We start from the raw sequence: 16,721 nt of genomic DNA, 5'->3' as shown, positions 1-16,721 counted from the left end.
CTGTCTTGCATCTAGCATGTATTTGTCACACTTCATAGAATCATGGAAATTTACGGCACAGAAGGAGGCCATTCGGCCCATCGTGTCTGTGCCGGCCGAAAAAGAGCGATCCAGCCTAATCCCACTTTCCCGCTCTTGGTCCGTAGCCCTGTAGGTTACGGCACATCACGTGCATGTCCAAGTACTTTTTAAATGTGATGAGGGTTTCTGCCTCTACCACCCTTTCAGGCAGTGAGTTCCAGATCCCCTCCACTCTAGGCCCCTCATAATTTGATACACCTCAATCAAGTCTCCCCTCAGCCTCCTCTGTTCCAAAGAAACCAACCCCAGCCCAGCCCATCCAATCTTTCCTCATAGCTAAAATTCCCCAGTCCTGGCAACATCCTCGTAAACCTTCACTATCCCATCTTTCACATCTTTCCTGTAATGTGGTGACCAGAACTGTCCGCAGTACTCTAGCTGTATTCAGTATTACACTTGGTCACAGATGCAAAATAATATCAAAGAGCAAGTCAGTGATTGACTTCACCCTGTGTTAACTTAACAGCGATTAGACGCTGTGGCCTTAAAGGGGATACAGCTTCACCTTAGCAACAGAATGTTACATGGTATAACACGCGTCCTTATAAAACACTGTTGCAATGTCACAGGCGATCCACTTTTTAAAAAAAAGTTTCCTTCCATATTAAGCTCTGATCTAAAGCTTCTTAATTAATGGTCACACCCTTTTGGCAAAGAAGAAAAATATAAAAATCTTGCTCCAACTTTCCTCCTCCTGAGTATGCCACTGTTTTACAGGCACCAGTCCCCATTGTCGGTTGACGTTCTTGATGTGCAAGTCTAAACTGGGGGTGGGCTGTGGAGCATTGCCGAACCCAATTCTGTCCTGATCTCAGACCCTTTCTGATGGGCACCGGATTTCTCCTCGTAGCCCAGTGGTGCTGAGGGCAATGGTAATGGCCCTATTGTTGCTCTGGCTGAAACCACCTAACTTTTTGCACAGACTAAGAAACAAATCTGGGACTTTCTAGTCTGTATTAGCTGCGTCCAATAACTGGATGCAAAGACCAGGGTCCCATAGCCTCTGGTCAACCCCAAATCCTTCCACTGGTTTGTATGGGGATTTTGCCTGGTACAATTTTACCGAGTAACTCGTCCTTCTGAAGCAAAGCATAGCCTGAAAACAATACATGGTTTTAAAATACTTCAGTGTTACTTTTGCGAGCTACAATTCTAACCGAGGACTTGCTCATGGGCCACTCTTAAGGTATCTTACAAAGCTGTCCGAAGGTTGGGGAAGAACTGTATTCCCCATTATTAGTGAGTATAGTACAGGAAACTCTCGTTTAAACGGCACCTAAATAGCCGGAATTCTCTATTAACCGGCAAAATTCATACTCCGAAAACAACACCTCAATAACCGGCAATGTTGCCGAGTCCGAGTCTCCCGCGGTGGCCGAGTTAGTCAGTGGGGGTAGTTCTCCAAACTGCCACTACTCGGCTTCTTGGCGCTATCGGAAGTCCGAACACCTCAATAACAGGAGTCTGACTCTCCCGCGCTGCCGGTAGTCTCTTCTGGTCCGCCATTTTACAGGGGTACTATGTGTCTCTCCATCTTACTGTATATTGCACATTTCTTGATTTTTAAATTTTTGTTTGTTAAAAATAGCCTCGGTAGATAACCCTCTCCGTCATCCGGAATTTTTAATCAACCGGCACCATCCCGGTCCCGTTGGTGCCGGATACCAAAGAGTTTCCTCTACTTCCTCGTCCCCATTGACAGTGGATACAGTAGTTTGCCTCCTCCCCTCCATTTACACGACAACAATAGAACAAATTATCCCGCACTGGGCCACTGATTTTTAATGTCACTGTGGGCATTTTCCAAGAGACACGGCACTTTCCCACAGGAAGGGAAAACCATAAGTTCATGGAAGCAGGAATCCAATCCTCCTCCCAAAAGCAGTCCATTGCTGCCTCTTTTCAGGGAGCAAGGAAAGGAATTGGCAATGATTCCCAGCAGGGGCAGGAGCAACAACTGCGGCTGGGCAGGCTGAGAGTAGGCCTAGAGCCAGAAGAAGCAGCAAATCTACCAAGCGCCACAAGTGCGGGAGTTAGATCCTCTGGGACATAACTGTCAGCAGCACTCCCAAACAATAGTGCTTTGCATCCATCCCTTTATGCTATTTGCGCAGTTTGAACTTTTGCATTAAAAAAAATAAATTCAAAGACTGTCTTATTTCTCGTATATGACTTTATTTGTTAATTTAAACTAGCCCACTAAATTCATATACAAATTTACAGGTTTGTTCAGTTGATGAGGAAGTACTATATCGATGGAATCAAAGAAAACATGTGGCGGGCGGAGAGAAAAACCCCACCTTGCATGTAAGCATCCTGCTGCTTTTAAAATCATCCGTAGCAAACTTTTAATTCTTTGAGTGCTGTACTGTGTAATAATCTCTGAACTGGATATACAGCACATTCAGCTTTACTGCATATTGACTTTAAAAAAAACACACTTGGACATTGTGTACATACAGTTGTTCAACATACAGAACTATGATCAGGAAAGGGGCTAGGAAAGAAATATCGGTGGCAGAACCACACAGGACGGATGCTTTGTCTGTTCAGCCTAGAGTCTAAACTTCACGTTACAACCTTTCCCCCTGCTCACCCCAACCAAGGGGAACCAATGCATTCAAACTGGAGCAGGTTCAGTGTTTATTACTCTCCAAGCCAATTATGTTATTAAATTCTGTTTTCACAGTGGGAGATCGATATTGGTACTGTGCGCAGTTTGTGTTTAACTTCCTTCCTTTGATGCCCTAGCCAGCTTCCCCAGTCTCTGCCAATAGACATAAAACACAGAGGGAGGAACCGAAATGAAAACAGAAAATGCTGGAAATACTCAGCAGGTCAGGCAGCATCTGCAGAGAGAGAAACAAGAGTTTAACGTTTCAGGTCGATGACCTTTCATCAGAACTGGAAAAAGTTAGAGATGTAATAGGTGCAGGGAAATAGGGGAGGGGAGGAAAGAACAAAAGGGAAGGTCTTTGATAGGGTGGAAGGTGGGAAAGAGGAACAGAGGCTGGCAGTGGGGGGCTTTTTTTTTTGTCGAGGCTCAAGGCCTTAACTGCCCTAACCAAGCCATTCTCTTTGGGTCGCATAAAGGAGACACAAAGCCCAGAGTCATTCACAAGGCAGTTAGATGCTGTGTTGGGATTGCAGGTTGCTATGGAAAGATGATGGGTCAAATGTCCTCCCTCATTTGTACTTGGTGATAATGAAAGCTTATCTCAACATTGTGGAGTATGAGCTGATTGAAGAGAAGTTTTTTTGTGCAAGAGGTGTGGCTTCCACCACAAACACTACACCCCTTAAATTCCATAGGTGTTCACCAGGTCTCCCACGGAAATCGACCAGAAACCTCCAGGCAAACAGCAGAGACCCACCATAATGTTGGGAGAATCCCATGGAATTTCAGGGCGAATCTGTGTACCAGACTCTGCCTCTCCACACCATTCCTACATCCTACTTATTGTGGGTTATCAGTCAATCTCAGCTGGGGAAGCATTCAGGATGTAGTGGTGTCCTAGGCCAGTGACTGGTGGGGGAATGCTCTTCATAGCTATCCAGTGACCCCCAACCCACCCCCCACTCCCTTGCGGGACAGTGTGGATGTCAGATTGAGGTCAGGGCTGAGGTTTGTGGCTGACTTCACCATCCAGGCTTCTGAAGAAGGGCCACTGGAGGGCAGAGACAGGAGAAATTTTAACAAGGAAATGGCAGAGACGTTAAACAAATGTTTTGTATCTGTCTTCACAGTAGAAGACACAAGAAACATACCGGGGAACCAAGGGTCTAATGAGACTGAAGAACTTTAAGTAATTAATATTAGTAAAGAAAAAGTACTGGAGAAATTAATGGGACTAAAAGCCAACAAATCCCCAGGACCTGCTGGCCTATATATCCTAGGGTTTCAAACGAGGTGGCTGCAGAGATAGTGGATGCATTGGTTTTGATCTTCCAGAATTCCCTAGATTCTAGAATGGGTTGCTGCCTCCTGTAAAACTGTACCCCAGCAAAGGTCAGTGCCTTTAGGAGCAGAAACTGGCCTGGGGAAGAGTTTTCCGATGGGGTTAGTGCCCATTCAGCGAACCCTACTTGGTGGTGAACAGGCTTTTTAAATACATCTGGGTGTACTATTACATTTGTGTGAGGTGTTTTTTTTCCTATATTCCATTTGGTGGAAGGTTGGCCAATTCCAATTCTGGTTGGAATGGAGATGACAAAGTCTCTCGGCTTGTGAGGAGGGACTCTGCCACCCATGTTGGTTTCAAATAACGGCCAAATATCGAAGTGGAGTGTAGAGAAGGGTGGTGGCGATCGCGCACTCAGCACCAAAACTGAGTATCTTAAAGCTCTTGCTGCAGACTCGATTGGAATCGGTTCTATTTCTCTGGCTGTTTTGGTCACTCCTGACTGTGTCCATCTTTCTCTGGCTATTTCTTTCTGGTTCTGTGTAGCTCTTTCATTTTTCTTTAGCCCCGATGGTCTCTCTTTCTCTTTGTCGCTGTTTCTCTTTGCTTCTAACTATGAGGTTGATTTTAACAGTTCCTGCCTTGAAGTTGGGCGGGAACAGTTAAAATCGACCCTTATGTCTCTATCTCACCATATCTCTTCCGTCTGTCTCCATCTCTACTTCACTGCATCCCTGTCTATTTCTCTCTGTCCAGCTCTACCCCTGTGAGTTGAAGGGCCGAACGTGTTAAAAAGAACCTCTTAGAACTTCCACATTAGAAGAGACTGGCCCTGAATTGAATGGCAGAGCAGACGTGAGGGGCTTAATGGCCTACTCCTGTTCCTATGTTCCTAAGAAATGCACCAGAGCCAGACTCCAGTTCCTGTGGTTCATCACCGTGTCTTACATTCTATTCTAGAACACAGACCAGTGGTGGGGCCCAGTCTTCCAATATAAACAGTCTATATTCCAGCGAATTGTCATTCAGAATGCTGAGCCGCAAAAAAAAATATTCTCAGCCATTGCTTTATTCAAATAACACAGGCGCCCTGGGACCGCTCTTAATGGGAGGCTTGTCCGCAATGGTGTCGGACACAGAGCAGAAAATAATGCAAAAATAAACGTGGCTGCCCGCATAGTGAATTGAACACACCGTTCTGGGAGTGGGTTTCTCTACAACCCTGCAGCCTGGAGCAAGGGATAGAAACGGTGTTTAACAGTTGAAATGTCTCACAAGTTTTCAAACAGGAACCGAGTTTTTTTTTTTTGCCCTTTCAAAGTCATTCACTTAATATTATCGACTGACGGTTTGTGCTTCAGTGGCGCTCGGTCCTATAAGTCGCTGTTGAAGCCTCTTGCGTTGGGCTAGGGCAGGACGGGCAACGTTTGCATAAAACAGGCCTGGTTCTACCAGCCTGCAGTGTCAGCAATAAACTGGGAAAGAACTGTATAAAAGTACTTGCTTTTCCTTTGACTTTACCTGCACCAACCCTATCCACGTGACTACAAAGTGCTGGATGCAAACAGGAAGAGGATTCTGCTAAATTTCCTGGCCGGAGTTGCCTTGGATATCTGCGTGGATCTGGGAGGTAAGCAGTTTTCACACCCCACCCCCCCCAACCCACAACCCACATTCCCTTCTGGCTTTTTCAGTTGGAGTAGGGGAAGAGAGGTGGAGGGGAAATGTTTGCAGGGCATAAACCTCATCCCTCAGTCCGACGTTATACTGGGTTGTCCATTGAAGACGGTTACTGTGGAAACGAGTCCCATAATTTCCTGAAGCAGACACGAGTGTCATGGGTGCGTCAACTCAGAAGGCGCGGGCCCCAACCTCGAGTGGCGGCCCGCACAATCCTTAAATAATAAAATGAAATGGGACTATAGAGGTCGCATTCAGTTCCGTTTTTCTTCATGTTTAAAGATATTTACATCCGCACAAGGACAACGGGAGGTGCCTCGTTTGCAAAGAGTTTTTTTTTGCTTGATTTCTACGGTTGACTTTGTGTGCCATTGGAAGATAAAAGCTTGGGTTTCTCTTTCAAAGAGGACGAGTGTTTGGAGTCTCCTCGCCTGAAGTGCTCCACGGACTCTGAATCATTCCACGCCCTGGGCATGCTCTGGGCCCCTCGGATTGAAGTCCCTGAAGGATGGCTAAACTGCCCGTTCTTTTCATCTATAGAGGCACAGAGAGAGAGAGAGTGTGAAATAAAATGGCAAAATAAGAACCACCTGCTAGTGGTGAAAATCTGGAAACACACATCTGGGTGGGTCACCATTGGGAAAAGACTGGTTAGCATTTCAGGAAGGAACCCTTGCTCTGAACGTCCTGATGAAAGGTCCCCATCTGAAATATTAATGGTGCCTTCTGCTCTTTTCAGATGGTGACAGACTGCTGCACGTTCCCAGCGATTCTCTGCTTCTATTTCAGTAAAATCAAATAATCCGTTTCAAATTATTGTCCTGTAATCATCTTAACATTTTACCTCACTCAGCCATTCCTGATTCTTCCATTAATTCATAGAATCATAGAAATTTACGCCGCAGAAAGAGGCCATACAGCCCATCGTGTCTGTGCTGGCCGACAAAAAGCTATCCAACCTAATCCCACGTTCCAGCTCTTGGTCCGTAGCCTTGTAGGTTACGGCACTTTGAGTGCATATCCAAGTACTTGTTAAATGCAATGAGGGTTTCTGCCTCTACCACCCTTTCAGGCAGTGAGTTCCAGACCCCCACCACCCTCTGGGTGAAAAAAGTTCTCCTCAACGCCCCTCTAATCCTTCTACCAATTACTTTAAATCCTGGTTAATAACCCTGGTTATTGACCTCACTTCTAGGGGAAATAATTGTCTTCTCTACCCTTCCGACAGTGCTGACTCCTTGTTGGGGTACGGTTTCACAGTCACTAACCCTTCAGTACCTCACCTATTCTTCCTGCGTGAGCCTAGACGGTGAGTTTCGGACGGCTATTTTTCCCGACTGGATTTTTGCCACACATCACACACCTGCACTTTGCAGCAGGGAAAGTGAGCAAGAGTGGGAATCCTGGCTGATTTTCTTGGCACTGAGGTCAACTATAGCATTCCAACTGCTGCCCCTAACTCCTAGTTACAACTTAGTTTTTTTGTCATCCGTGGCTCAGTGGGCAGCACCCTCGCCTCTGAGTCAGAAGGTTGTGGGTTCAAGTCCCACTCCAGAGACTTGAGCACAAAAATCTAGGCTGACACTCCCAGTGCAGTGCTGAGGGAATGCTGCACTGTCGGAGGTGCCGTCTTTCAGATGAGACGTTAAACCGCTGTTTGTGGGAGCTTGCTGTGTGCAAAATGGCTGCCGCGTTTCCTACATTACAACAGTGATTACACTTCAAAAATACTTCATTGGCTGTAAAGCGCTTTGGGACATCCTGAGGTTGTGAAAGGTGCTATATAAATGCAAGTCAGTCTTTCCTAACTCAGCACAGACTGGGGATAGAACCTGAGACCTTCAAGCCTTTGCGGCTCAATGCTACACCAGGCAGTGTCTCTAAGTCGCACTCTCTTACTTTTAGAGAAGATGGATACTCGGGCAGCTCGGGGGTGACATGCTAGGTTCCCCACACAGCAACTTCCCCATCTTAGCGCACCACTAGGATAAGGAGTCGTGCGGTTTCTCCCGGGCATTCCTGCGCACCTCCTAGCAATTTTAGGAGAGGCCACAGGAGCAGGATGTCCACCAGCCTGGGAACGCTTCATGGCCAAGGGGGGGGAAAAAACAGCCAATAAAGGAATCTTAATACGTGGGAATAATTCCAGGAGAAACCTGAAATTGCATTGTGGAGCCAAAGTGGCAGCAAGGCCACCCAGAATGTGAGAACCTATTTGTTACACGTTTTAAGAGGGTGATTAACATTTTTTTGGCAGTCAGGGTGGGAAAGTGGGTTAAGGCGTGATCTTTGGAATCCTTCCCTATGGAAAGAGATAGCATTTCCAGTCCTGTATAGCCCGATATTCCTCAGGAAATTGGGACATATGGGATGGGGGAAGTGTGCGAGTTAATTGAGGTTCATTTAGTGATGAATCATGGAGAACTATGCTTGATTGCCTTCGGAATTGGGAGAATATTCCCAGAGCTTTTCCTGCAATTGGCCACAAGTTTCTTTTGCCTCTCCAGGAGTCAGCAGCGGTTGGGGAGATTGGTGCACAAGGATGCACGGTCTAATGGCACTGATGGGCCTGATATCCATTTCTCACCTTTCATTTTGTGTGTCTGAATGACCGAGACAATGGGCTGGGTGCAACTCTTCCAGGCTCTCTTGTAGATTCAGTTGGGGGTTTTGAGCTCTTCCAAGGGGCGCTGTTCTGGGAGGGTGTCTTCTGAAGCACTGAACGATGCCTGCAATCTCTTTCAAACCCTGTTAAGATCTTTAGCCAGTTGCTCATAGCCAGATTGGCTGCAGACTCTACAAGATGGCATCACCAGGCTCTGCCAGCTCTCCCAGTTGTCAAAGTTTCCATTCGGTTCTCAGTTTCCGATCCACTTAGTCTTTTCCCAGCTGGGACACAGTGGCTCACCCTCCAAGGGCAGTAAATCTTCAGTCGTACAGTACACATGCCTAACATACTGCACTGCAACACATTCTGTTACTAGGCTACTCCTTCTCATTACCTCAGCATTGGTAACTCTGCCCTCTCAACTGATACCCAACAGCTACTTTGCAAATCACATTCCAAGAGCGACTAGTTCACGCACAGTGGATCATGGTTGCACAAACATGCATACTTATCACACACACACACAGACAATATTGAGACAGTATTGATTACGTACCTGCAAGTGCCTGAACCAAGGGCTGATCGTGTGCACTTAATAACTGTGCTTGGATTGTTTCCACAACTCTCTTAAACCTGCGGCTGGGCCCTGATGAAGACAAAGAGCCTGTTAACGTTGAATATCATCTGTGTAGTGGTTATGGTACTGACCTAGCAACCGGCTGTGAGTTCAAATCCCACCATGGCCATTTGTGAATTGAATAAATCTAAATGTAATTTGTGGGCTGGCACCAGGAAAAAAATAGAACAATAGAAACCTTCACATTGTCACATTTAAAGAGGTTCACTAATGTCCTTCAGGGAAGGGAACCTGCCCTCCCTACCTGATCAAGGGATATGGGGAGAAAGCAGGGACCGGGTACTGAATTTGGATGATCAGCCATGATCTCATTGAATGGCGGAGCAGGCTCGAGGGGCCGAATGGCCTACTCCTGCTCATATCTTCTATGTTTCTATGTCTGGCCTACCTGTGATTCCAGTCCCACAGTATGTGATTGTCTCTTAGGCTGGCAATTTTCTCGGAAAGCTCCAATTGGCCCCCAGCATCCACAGCCTTTTCGGCGGCGGGGTGGGGGGGGGAAGAGAGTTCCAGATTTCTACTACCCTTTGTGTTAAAAAATACTTCCTGATTTCCCTCCTAAATTGTCTAGCTCCAATTTTAAGATTGTGTCCCCTCGTTCTTGATTCTCCCCACCAGGTGAACTAGATTCTCTGTATCTACTTTATCAAATCCATTTAACATTTTAACATCAGATCACCCCTCAATCTTCTATAATCAAGGGAATACAAGCCAACCTGTCCTCATAATTTAACTCTCTAAGGCCCAGAATCAAGCTGGTGAACCTGCGCTGCACCCTGTCCAAGGCCAATAGATCCTTCCTGAGGTTTTTAACATTTTTGCGGGACTATACTGTCTCACACACACACACACAAAAAAATCTTAACTTGGGTTTCTCGGTAAATTACAGAAATTGCGTTACCTGGGAGACACTTCCGCTTCTCTCTGATTGTCCCTCACCTGACATTAGTGTGAAAGTGACAGAATAAATCCCGTTCTCTTTCTGTGCCTCGCTCCCTTCTGCGTACGTGATGTCCACCTGGAACTTCACAGGTTTCTGGAAGACGGTTGGGCCTCCTACCGATTTGTACTCTGCACGGAAGCTCGTCTGCGAGATAACGCTGTGACTCAAACTGGGAATCTGGAGGAAAGCAAAGGTTATTGGGACCTAAATTCCTGATGCTCTCTTTTATTCCTTCCCCCCCCCCCACCCCGGCCAGGACTCTGACTCTTACTGGGGCAAGGTTCCACAGGCACCAACAGCACTGCCCCCGATACTGAATAGTGACCATTCTCCATTTGCAAGGTTAAACAGATTTTTCCCGTCCTTAATTGGGTTGCACCGTCTGCCCTGAAAAGCGCCCCCCGGCCTCGGCCATATTTCCGGCACCGGGGTCATTGATGTACAGGAAGCTTCCCGGCCTCCGCCAAGGAGTTGCGCCCACCTTAGGGTTGCCAGCTCTGGTTGACTGTACTCCAGGAGGCTTCATCACATGACCGCCTGCCTCCGACCACCCCACCCCTACATTCCCAGCCATTGGACGCCCGGCCCATCCATCCTCACGGCGTCCCCCACCTTCCCACGGCCAATTGGAAAGCAAAAAGACTCTTCATTACCCAATTGGACGATTGACTATCGGCCAAACAGCCTGTTGTCCAAGCTCCAATATTTTTACAACTAATAAACAAAAGTGTTCAAAGGAAGTGAAAAAAACGCTCCATTTTTTTAAAGCCCCTGTGATTTCTCGCCCCGGGTGTTGCTCGCAGCAGTGTCCTGGAGATTAATCTTCACATCCTGGAGACTCCGGGCCAATCATGGAGGGTTGGAAGCCGTAGCTGGGGGCCTATCACAGCGGGACAAGGAGATGGCCGGCCAGCCGCCTGAAATAAATGTCTTTCTCTGGACGGTGGGGCCTCTGCATGGCAGCGCTCTGATCGTGCTTGTACAGGGCCCCCTATTCTCTATATGACCCAAGGCCACACCGCCCCCCCCAACTCACTGACTATTTGAGCACCAGGACTGGCAGTCTCCGCGTCCAACGTTGGAGCGGCGGAAACGGCGCGAAACGCGGTGCAGCCCGTGCTCCCCTTGTCTGCGTGAGCTTTACAGACGTCTGGCCACATATCAGCAGGTGCCGCTGTACCCCGATCGGAAAACTGCGTTGACAGAGCATGCCCACTGCCCCAGGTCCGCCGAACAATTGGCACAGGAGAGGCACAAAGCCCAGACCTGAATATCAGCAGAATATTTGACCGTGAGCCTGTCCTAAGCTGACTTCATGCACAAGCCCTTTCCAGAAGGGGTGGGGGCGGGGAGGGAGGTGGCCAGAAACAGGAGCCCTGCATTAAATATTCCCCCACCTCGAGAGCAAGGGCACTGAGGCCAATTGTAGTGGGCGTACTCCCGCCCTGCTTGAGATCAGCTAACACAGCACAGGTCAGCCACTGAACCTGGGACTCTCCCCGTCTCTAACGTTTCACTTCTACGCCTATTGCGAGAGCACAAACTGATGTCAGAAGAAGAAATGCTTGGGATCTCACTGAGAGGAAGGCGTGCACAATGTCTGCTTTGATGGAGCTCAGAGGCTTATCCCTGATGACAACAAATATCTGTTCTTCTTTGTCCAGGTTGATAAAGTTTCCAAACCACGACTTCTTAGCAAGTCTGCAAGAGAAAGAAAACAGGTGTTACTTAGCAAATGGAGGAGAGAAATGAAACCTCCTGCCAGAGGGATGTGGAATCCAGGTACAGCATCAAGCACTCTCTGGTCAGGCACTGCAGGGCTTAGATACAGAATAAAGCTCCCTCTGTACTGCCCCAATCACTCCCAGGGCAGGTACAGCACGGGTTAGATACAGAGTAAAGCTCCCTCTACACTGTCCCATCAAACACTCCCAGGGCAGGTACAGCACGGGTTAGATACAGAGTAAAGCTCCCTCTACACTGTCCCATCAAACACTCCCAGGGCAGGTACAGCACGGGTAAGATACAGAGTAAAGCTCCCTCTACACTGTCCCATCAAACACTCCCAGGGCAGGTACAGCACGGTTTAGATACAGAGTAAAGCTCCCTCTACACTGTCCCATCAAACACTCCCAGGGCAGGTACAGCACGGGTTAGATACAGAGTAAAGCTCCCTCTACACTGTCCCATCAAACACTCCCAGGGCAGGTACAGCACGGGTAAGATACAGAGTAAAGCTCCCTCTACACTGTCCCATCAAACACTCCCAGGGCAGGTACAGCACGGGTTAGATACAGAGTAAAGCTCCCTCTGCACTGTCCCATCAAACACTCCCAGGGCAGGTACAGCACGGGTTAGATACAGAGTAAAGCTCCCTCTACACTGTCCCATCAAACACTCCCAGGGCAGGTACAGCACGGGTTAGATACAGAGTAAAGCTCCCTCTACACTGTCCCATCAAACACTCCCAGGGCGGGTACAGCACGGGTTAGGTACAGAGTAAAGCTCCCTCTACACTGTCCCATCAAACACTCCCAGGGCAGGTACAGCACGGGTTAGATGCAGAGTAAAGCTCCCTCTACACTGTCCCGTCAAACACTCCCAGGGCAGGTACAGCACGGGTTAGATGCAGAGTAAAGCTCCCTGTGTTTTGCCTCAGTCATGTGCTTCGCTTAGTCTCTCAACCACACTAAGGTGACATCTTTCCAACTTTATGGTCACACCAATTGAGATGACCAATTTAGTGCCAATTAATCGTGGTTTCATTCTGTGGCTCCATGCCCACTAGTCACTGGATTTAGACTGCCAACACTCATTCCACTTTGAGTTACCAGAGAGAGGAGATTTCCGTCATCACTTTGGGCTGGATTTAATCTGAGAGACAGTCCAGCCAACAGCGCATCCCATCCCCCACTTTAAATTATTTTAATATTTTCTCAGATAGTTGCTGCCCATCTATTATTTGAAAGTTATAGGAAGCAATGAGATATAATCCACAGATGAATAGAGCCCTCCCCCCCCAAAAAATAAAGTGTTCAGGGCCCCCTCCCACAAACAGAATAAAATCATAGAATATTACAGCACAGGAGGCCATTTGGCCCATCAAGTCTGTGCCGGCTCTTTCGAAGAGCAATCCACTTAATCCCACTCCTCCGCTCTTTCCCCACAACCCTGCATAGCCCTCACAGCATGTACTTACCGTTAATGGAACTGGCAGATGCTGAAGAAGCCAGTCCATTCGAGTGTCTAGGAGGCAGGGGAAGGGAAGAGCAAGGGAGATAGCATTGCTCAAACCTCAGGCGCTAGGCACCTGTGCATCCAGTGATTTATCTTCCATTCCTCGGGGAAACACTGATGGCTCCCTCACGCTCCAATACTCAAGCTCTGGGCCAATGCAGTGTGCAGAGTGCTGAAGGCCCTTCATGTGGTTAAAGGGGAGATTAGTTCTACTTGATCATGTTGAGACCATTTGGGGATGTGCACAACAGAACTGATCATGGAATGGAGGTCCTGAGACGGGTTAATGAAGGAGTCAGTTACTCGTCGATCTAGCAGGTTGTGGGGTTGATGACACTGTACCATGGATATATAACTACCTGGTGTCTACGTAAGAATGTAAGAATTTTTAGTAAAGCCAAAGGCCCAACACACTCCTATTCTAGCAGATCAACGCCATGTAATACGTAAAATACTCAAAGGATAGAGAGAAAAGGAGGTTAAGAGGTGAGGAATTAAAGATAAAGTAGGTAGAGAGGCAGGAGAGAGAGGGAGAGAAAAAGGGAAGCGAGAACGAGAAAGAGAGAGCTATAAATAGGAAGACAAAAGAGGGAGAGCAAGATAAATAGAAAGAGGTGGGAGCCCCAAGATGAAGAGAAGGGGCCAGAAACGAGATAAAGAGAGGAAGACAGAAAGAGATTGAGGAAAAAGAAACGGAAGTAGAAAAAAAAGTGAGAAAATAGGGAAGCAAAAAATGAAGGCGGTCAGAGAGACAGGAAGGTAGGAAGACGTCCAGAGTTACAGAGGAGCAGGAGGCTGTGTGACTCAAGGCAGGAGGCCATTTTCTGCTCTGTGCCAACACTCTCAACATTACACAAAGAGTTGAACTTACTCTGGTGATGATTCCGGCGTCAGGCTTGACATTTCCTCTGTTGGTACTGTGCAGGATGGGGAGAAGGAAAGAAAGAGGATTGGATCAGTGTAGTCTGCAAGGAGAGCCTCCTCACCAGCAGTCTTTGTAATCAAGGTTCCTGGCTCTTCATCCATTATGTTACACTGAACTGCGATATGCAGGAGAATGGCGGCGAAAGTCTGCCCGAGCTGGACTCCCTTCCCCAGTGACGCAGCGACATTCCTGGACGTGCTGCCTTGCGCCAGCAGCGCCATTCTTCACGTGCGAGCTCAGACGGCGAGAGCGTCAGCAGGCCATTCAAACATTGAAGTGCTTCGCAAGTGATTCCTGGTCCTATCCTTGCCTGAACAGCGACTGGGGGCGGGAACCCTGGCTGATTTTAACCCTCTCTAGCCTGGAGGACGGCGGGAGCTGAGGCTACATGTGGCGCTTTGCAAATCCAGTGTAGACCTTCTGGACTGTATGGCTCAGTATCCTCACACTCACTAACCCAATCTCAAATTAACCAGTCAAGCAACATCAACAATGGTGTGGATACTTTTTGAATTAGAATCACAGAGTGATACAGCACACCATTCGGCCCATCGCGCCTGTGCTGGCTCTTTGAAAGAGCTCTCCAATTAGTCCCGCTCGCCTGCTCTTTCCCTATAGCCCTGCAAATTTCTCCCCTTATTGTCCAATTTGCGTTGCTACCCACTGCTGTCAGTCAACTGTTCCACTGATGGCGCCATTAGGGGACTCTCGCTGTGCTCAGAGTTTAGCAGGAATAATAGATTTGATAAAAAAGAGCATAACAACAACTTGGGACAGTAAAGTGCAGACTGAATTAGGCTGCCACTCATCCAGTGTTTGTCCCGACTGTCTGGTTTTTTTTTGTTGGGCTAGTGGAAATTCAAGAGGAAGAAAAGTCCAGCGGAAATACTTTATCTACAGAATACTGCAGAGTTCGTTATATTTGTACAAGGAAAGGGTCTTGGGGGCAGGGGTCACAGGCATATGGTCAACATTTCAAACTGTGCTTCTCCCACACTGCCCACAGTTTCACAGTATTCGCCATAAGATTATTTGCACAGATCAGGTGGCTCTCCCATTATTCCTATTTAAAAAAAGCGATGCCCCCTCAGTGTCTCTCAAAAAACCTCTCTGGCAGCGGTTTTGTGCTTGTCTGCTGTACAGTATGTGATTTAACCCCTTCACTTCAATGAGCAGATTAATCTACCATGTCTATCAGTCAATGTATCTCTATCAATTCATCTCTATCAATTTACCTCTCCTATCGGTCCATCTCTATCGGTCCATCTTAATCCATCCCTTTCCATCCATCCATCTCTATCCATCCATCTCTATCCATCCATCCATCTCTATCCATCCATCCATCTCTATCCATCTCTATCCATCCATCCATCTCTATCCATCCATCCATCTCTATCCATCCATCCATCTCTATCCATCCATCCATCTCTATCTATCCATCCATCTCTATCCATCCATCCATCTCTATCCATCCATCTCTATCTATCCATCCATCTCTATCCATCCATCTCTATCCATCCATCTCTATCCATCCATCTCTATCCATCCATCCATCTCTATCCATCCATCCATCTCTATCTATCCATCTCTATCCATCCATCCATCTCTATCCATCCATCTCTATCTATCCATCCATCTCTATCCATCCATCTCTATCCATCCATCTCTATCCATCCATCTCTATCCACCCATCTCTATCCATCCATCCCTATCTATCCATCCATCTCTATCTATCCATCCATCTCTATCCATCCATCTCTATCCATCCATCCATCTCTATCCATCCATCTCTATCCATCCATCCATCCATCTCTATCCATCCATCTCTATCCATCCATCCATCTCTATCCATCCATCTCTATCCATCCATCCATCCATCTCTATCCATCCATCCATCTCTATCCATCCATCCATCTCTATCTATCTCTTTCTATCTATCCATCTCTATCCATCCATCTCTATCCATCTCTATCCATCCATCCATCTCTATCCATCTCTATCCATCCATCTCTATCCATCTCTATCCATCCATCCATCTCTATCCATCCATCTCTATCCATCCATCTCTATCCATCCATCTCTATCCATCCATCCATCTCTATCCATCCATCTCTATCCATCCATCTCTATCCATCTCCATCCATCCATCTCTATCCATCCATCCATCCATCTCTATCCATCCATCTCTATCCATCCATCCATCTCTATCCATCCATCTCTATCCATCCATCCATCTCTATCCATCTCTATCCATCCATCCATCTCTATCCATCCATCCATCTCTATCTATCTCTTTCTATCTATCCATCTCTATCCATCCATCTCTATCCATCTCTATCCATCCATCCATCTCTATCCATCCATCTCTATCCATCCATCCATCTCTATCCATCCATCTCTATCCATCCATCCATCTCCATCCATCCATCTCTATCCATCCATCTCTATCCATCCATCTCTATCCATCTCCATCCATCCATCCCTATCCATCCACCCATCTCTATCCATCTCTATCCATCCATCCATCTCTATCCATCCATCTCTATCCATCTCTATCCATCCATCCATCTCTATCCATCCATCCATCTCTATCCATCCATCTCTATCCATCCATCCATCTCTATCCATCCATCCATCTCTATCCATCCATCCATCTCTATCCATCCATCTCTATCCATCCCTATCCATCCATCTCTATCCATCCATCC

General features: G+C 47.2%; 2 protein-coding genes across 2 annotated transcripts in view; one reads left to right on the top strand and one right to left on the bottom strand.

Moving 5' to 3' along the window:
• LOC147099495 (MOB kinase activator 2-like) overlaps positions 1-6,476 on the top strand; it is a 43,125-nt gene extending 36,649 nt beyond the window's left edge. Inside the window, exons 6-7 of the transcript XR_015073930.1 lie at positions 2,305-5,613; positions 6,403-6,476. The gene's annotated coding sequence lies outside the window, so the exon portion shown is untranslated. The remainder of the gene's footprint in view (positions 1-2,304; positions 5,614-6,402) is intronic.
• LOC147099494 (serine/threonine-protein kinase BRSK2-like) overlaps positions 5,607-16,721 on the bottom strand; it is a 191,057-nt gene continuing 179,942 nt past the window's right edge. The window contains exons 15-19 of the mRNA XM_085969685.1: positions 13,960-14,005; positions 11,429-11,552; positions 9,848-10,028; positions 8,828-8,917; positions 5,607-6,197 (exon numbers count right to left, since the gene is read on the bottom strand). Of these exons, the coding sequence (XP_085825811.1) occupies positions 6,013-6,197; positions 8,828-8,917; positions 9,848-10,028; positions 11,429-11,552; positions 13,960-14,005 (626 nt within the window). The 3' untranslated portion in view covers positions 5,607-6,012. The remainder of the gene's footprint in view (positions 6,198-8,827; positions 8,918-9,847; positions 10,029-11,428; positions 11,553-13,959; positions 14,006-16,721) is intronic.

This window comes from Somniosus microcephalus, chromosome 28 (genome assembly GCF_052327205.1).
Source record: "Somniosus microcephalus isolate GS21.2 chromosome 28, FLI_Smic_1.0, whole genome shotgun sequence".
NCBI classification, from domain to species: Eukaryota; Metazoa; Chordata; class Chondrichthyes; order Squaliformes; family Somniosidae; genus Somniosus; species Somniosus microcephalus.
This window is presented reverse-complemented; position numbering and strand designations above follow the sequence as displayed.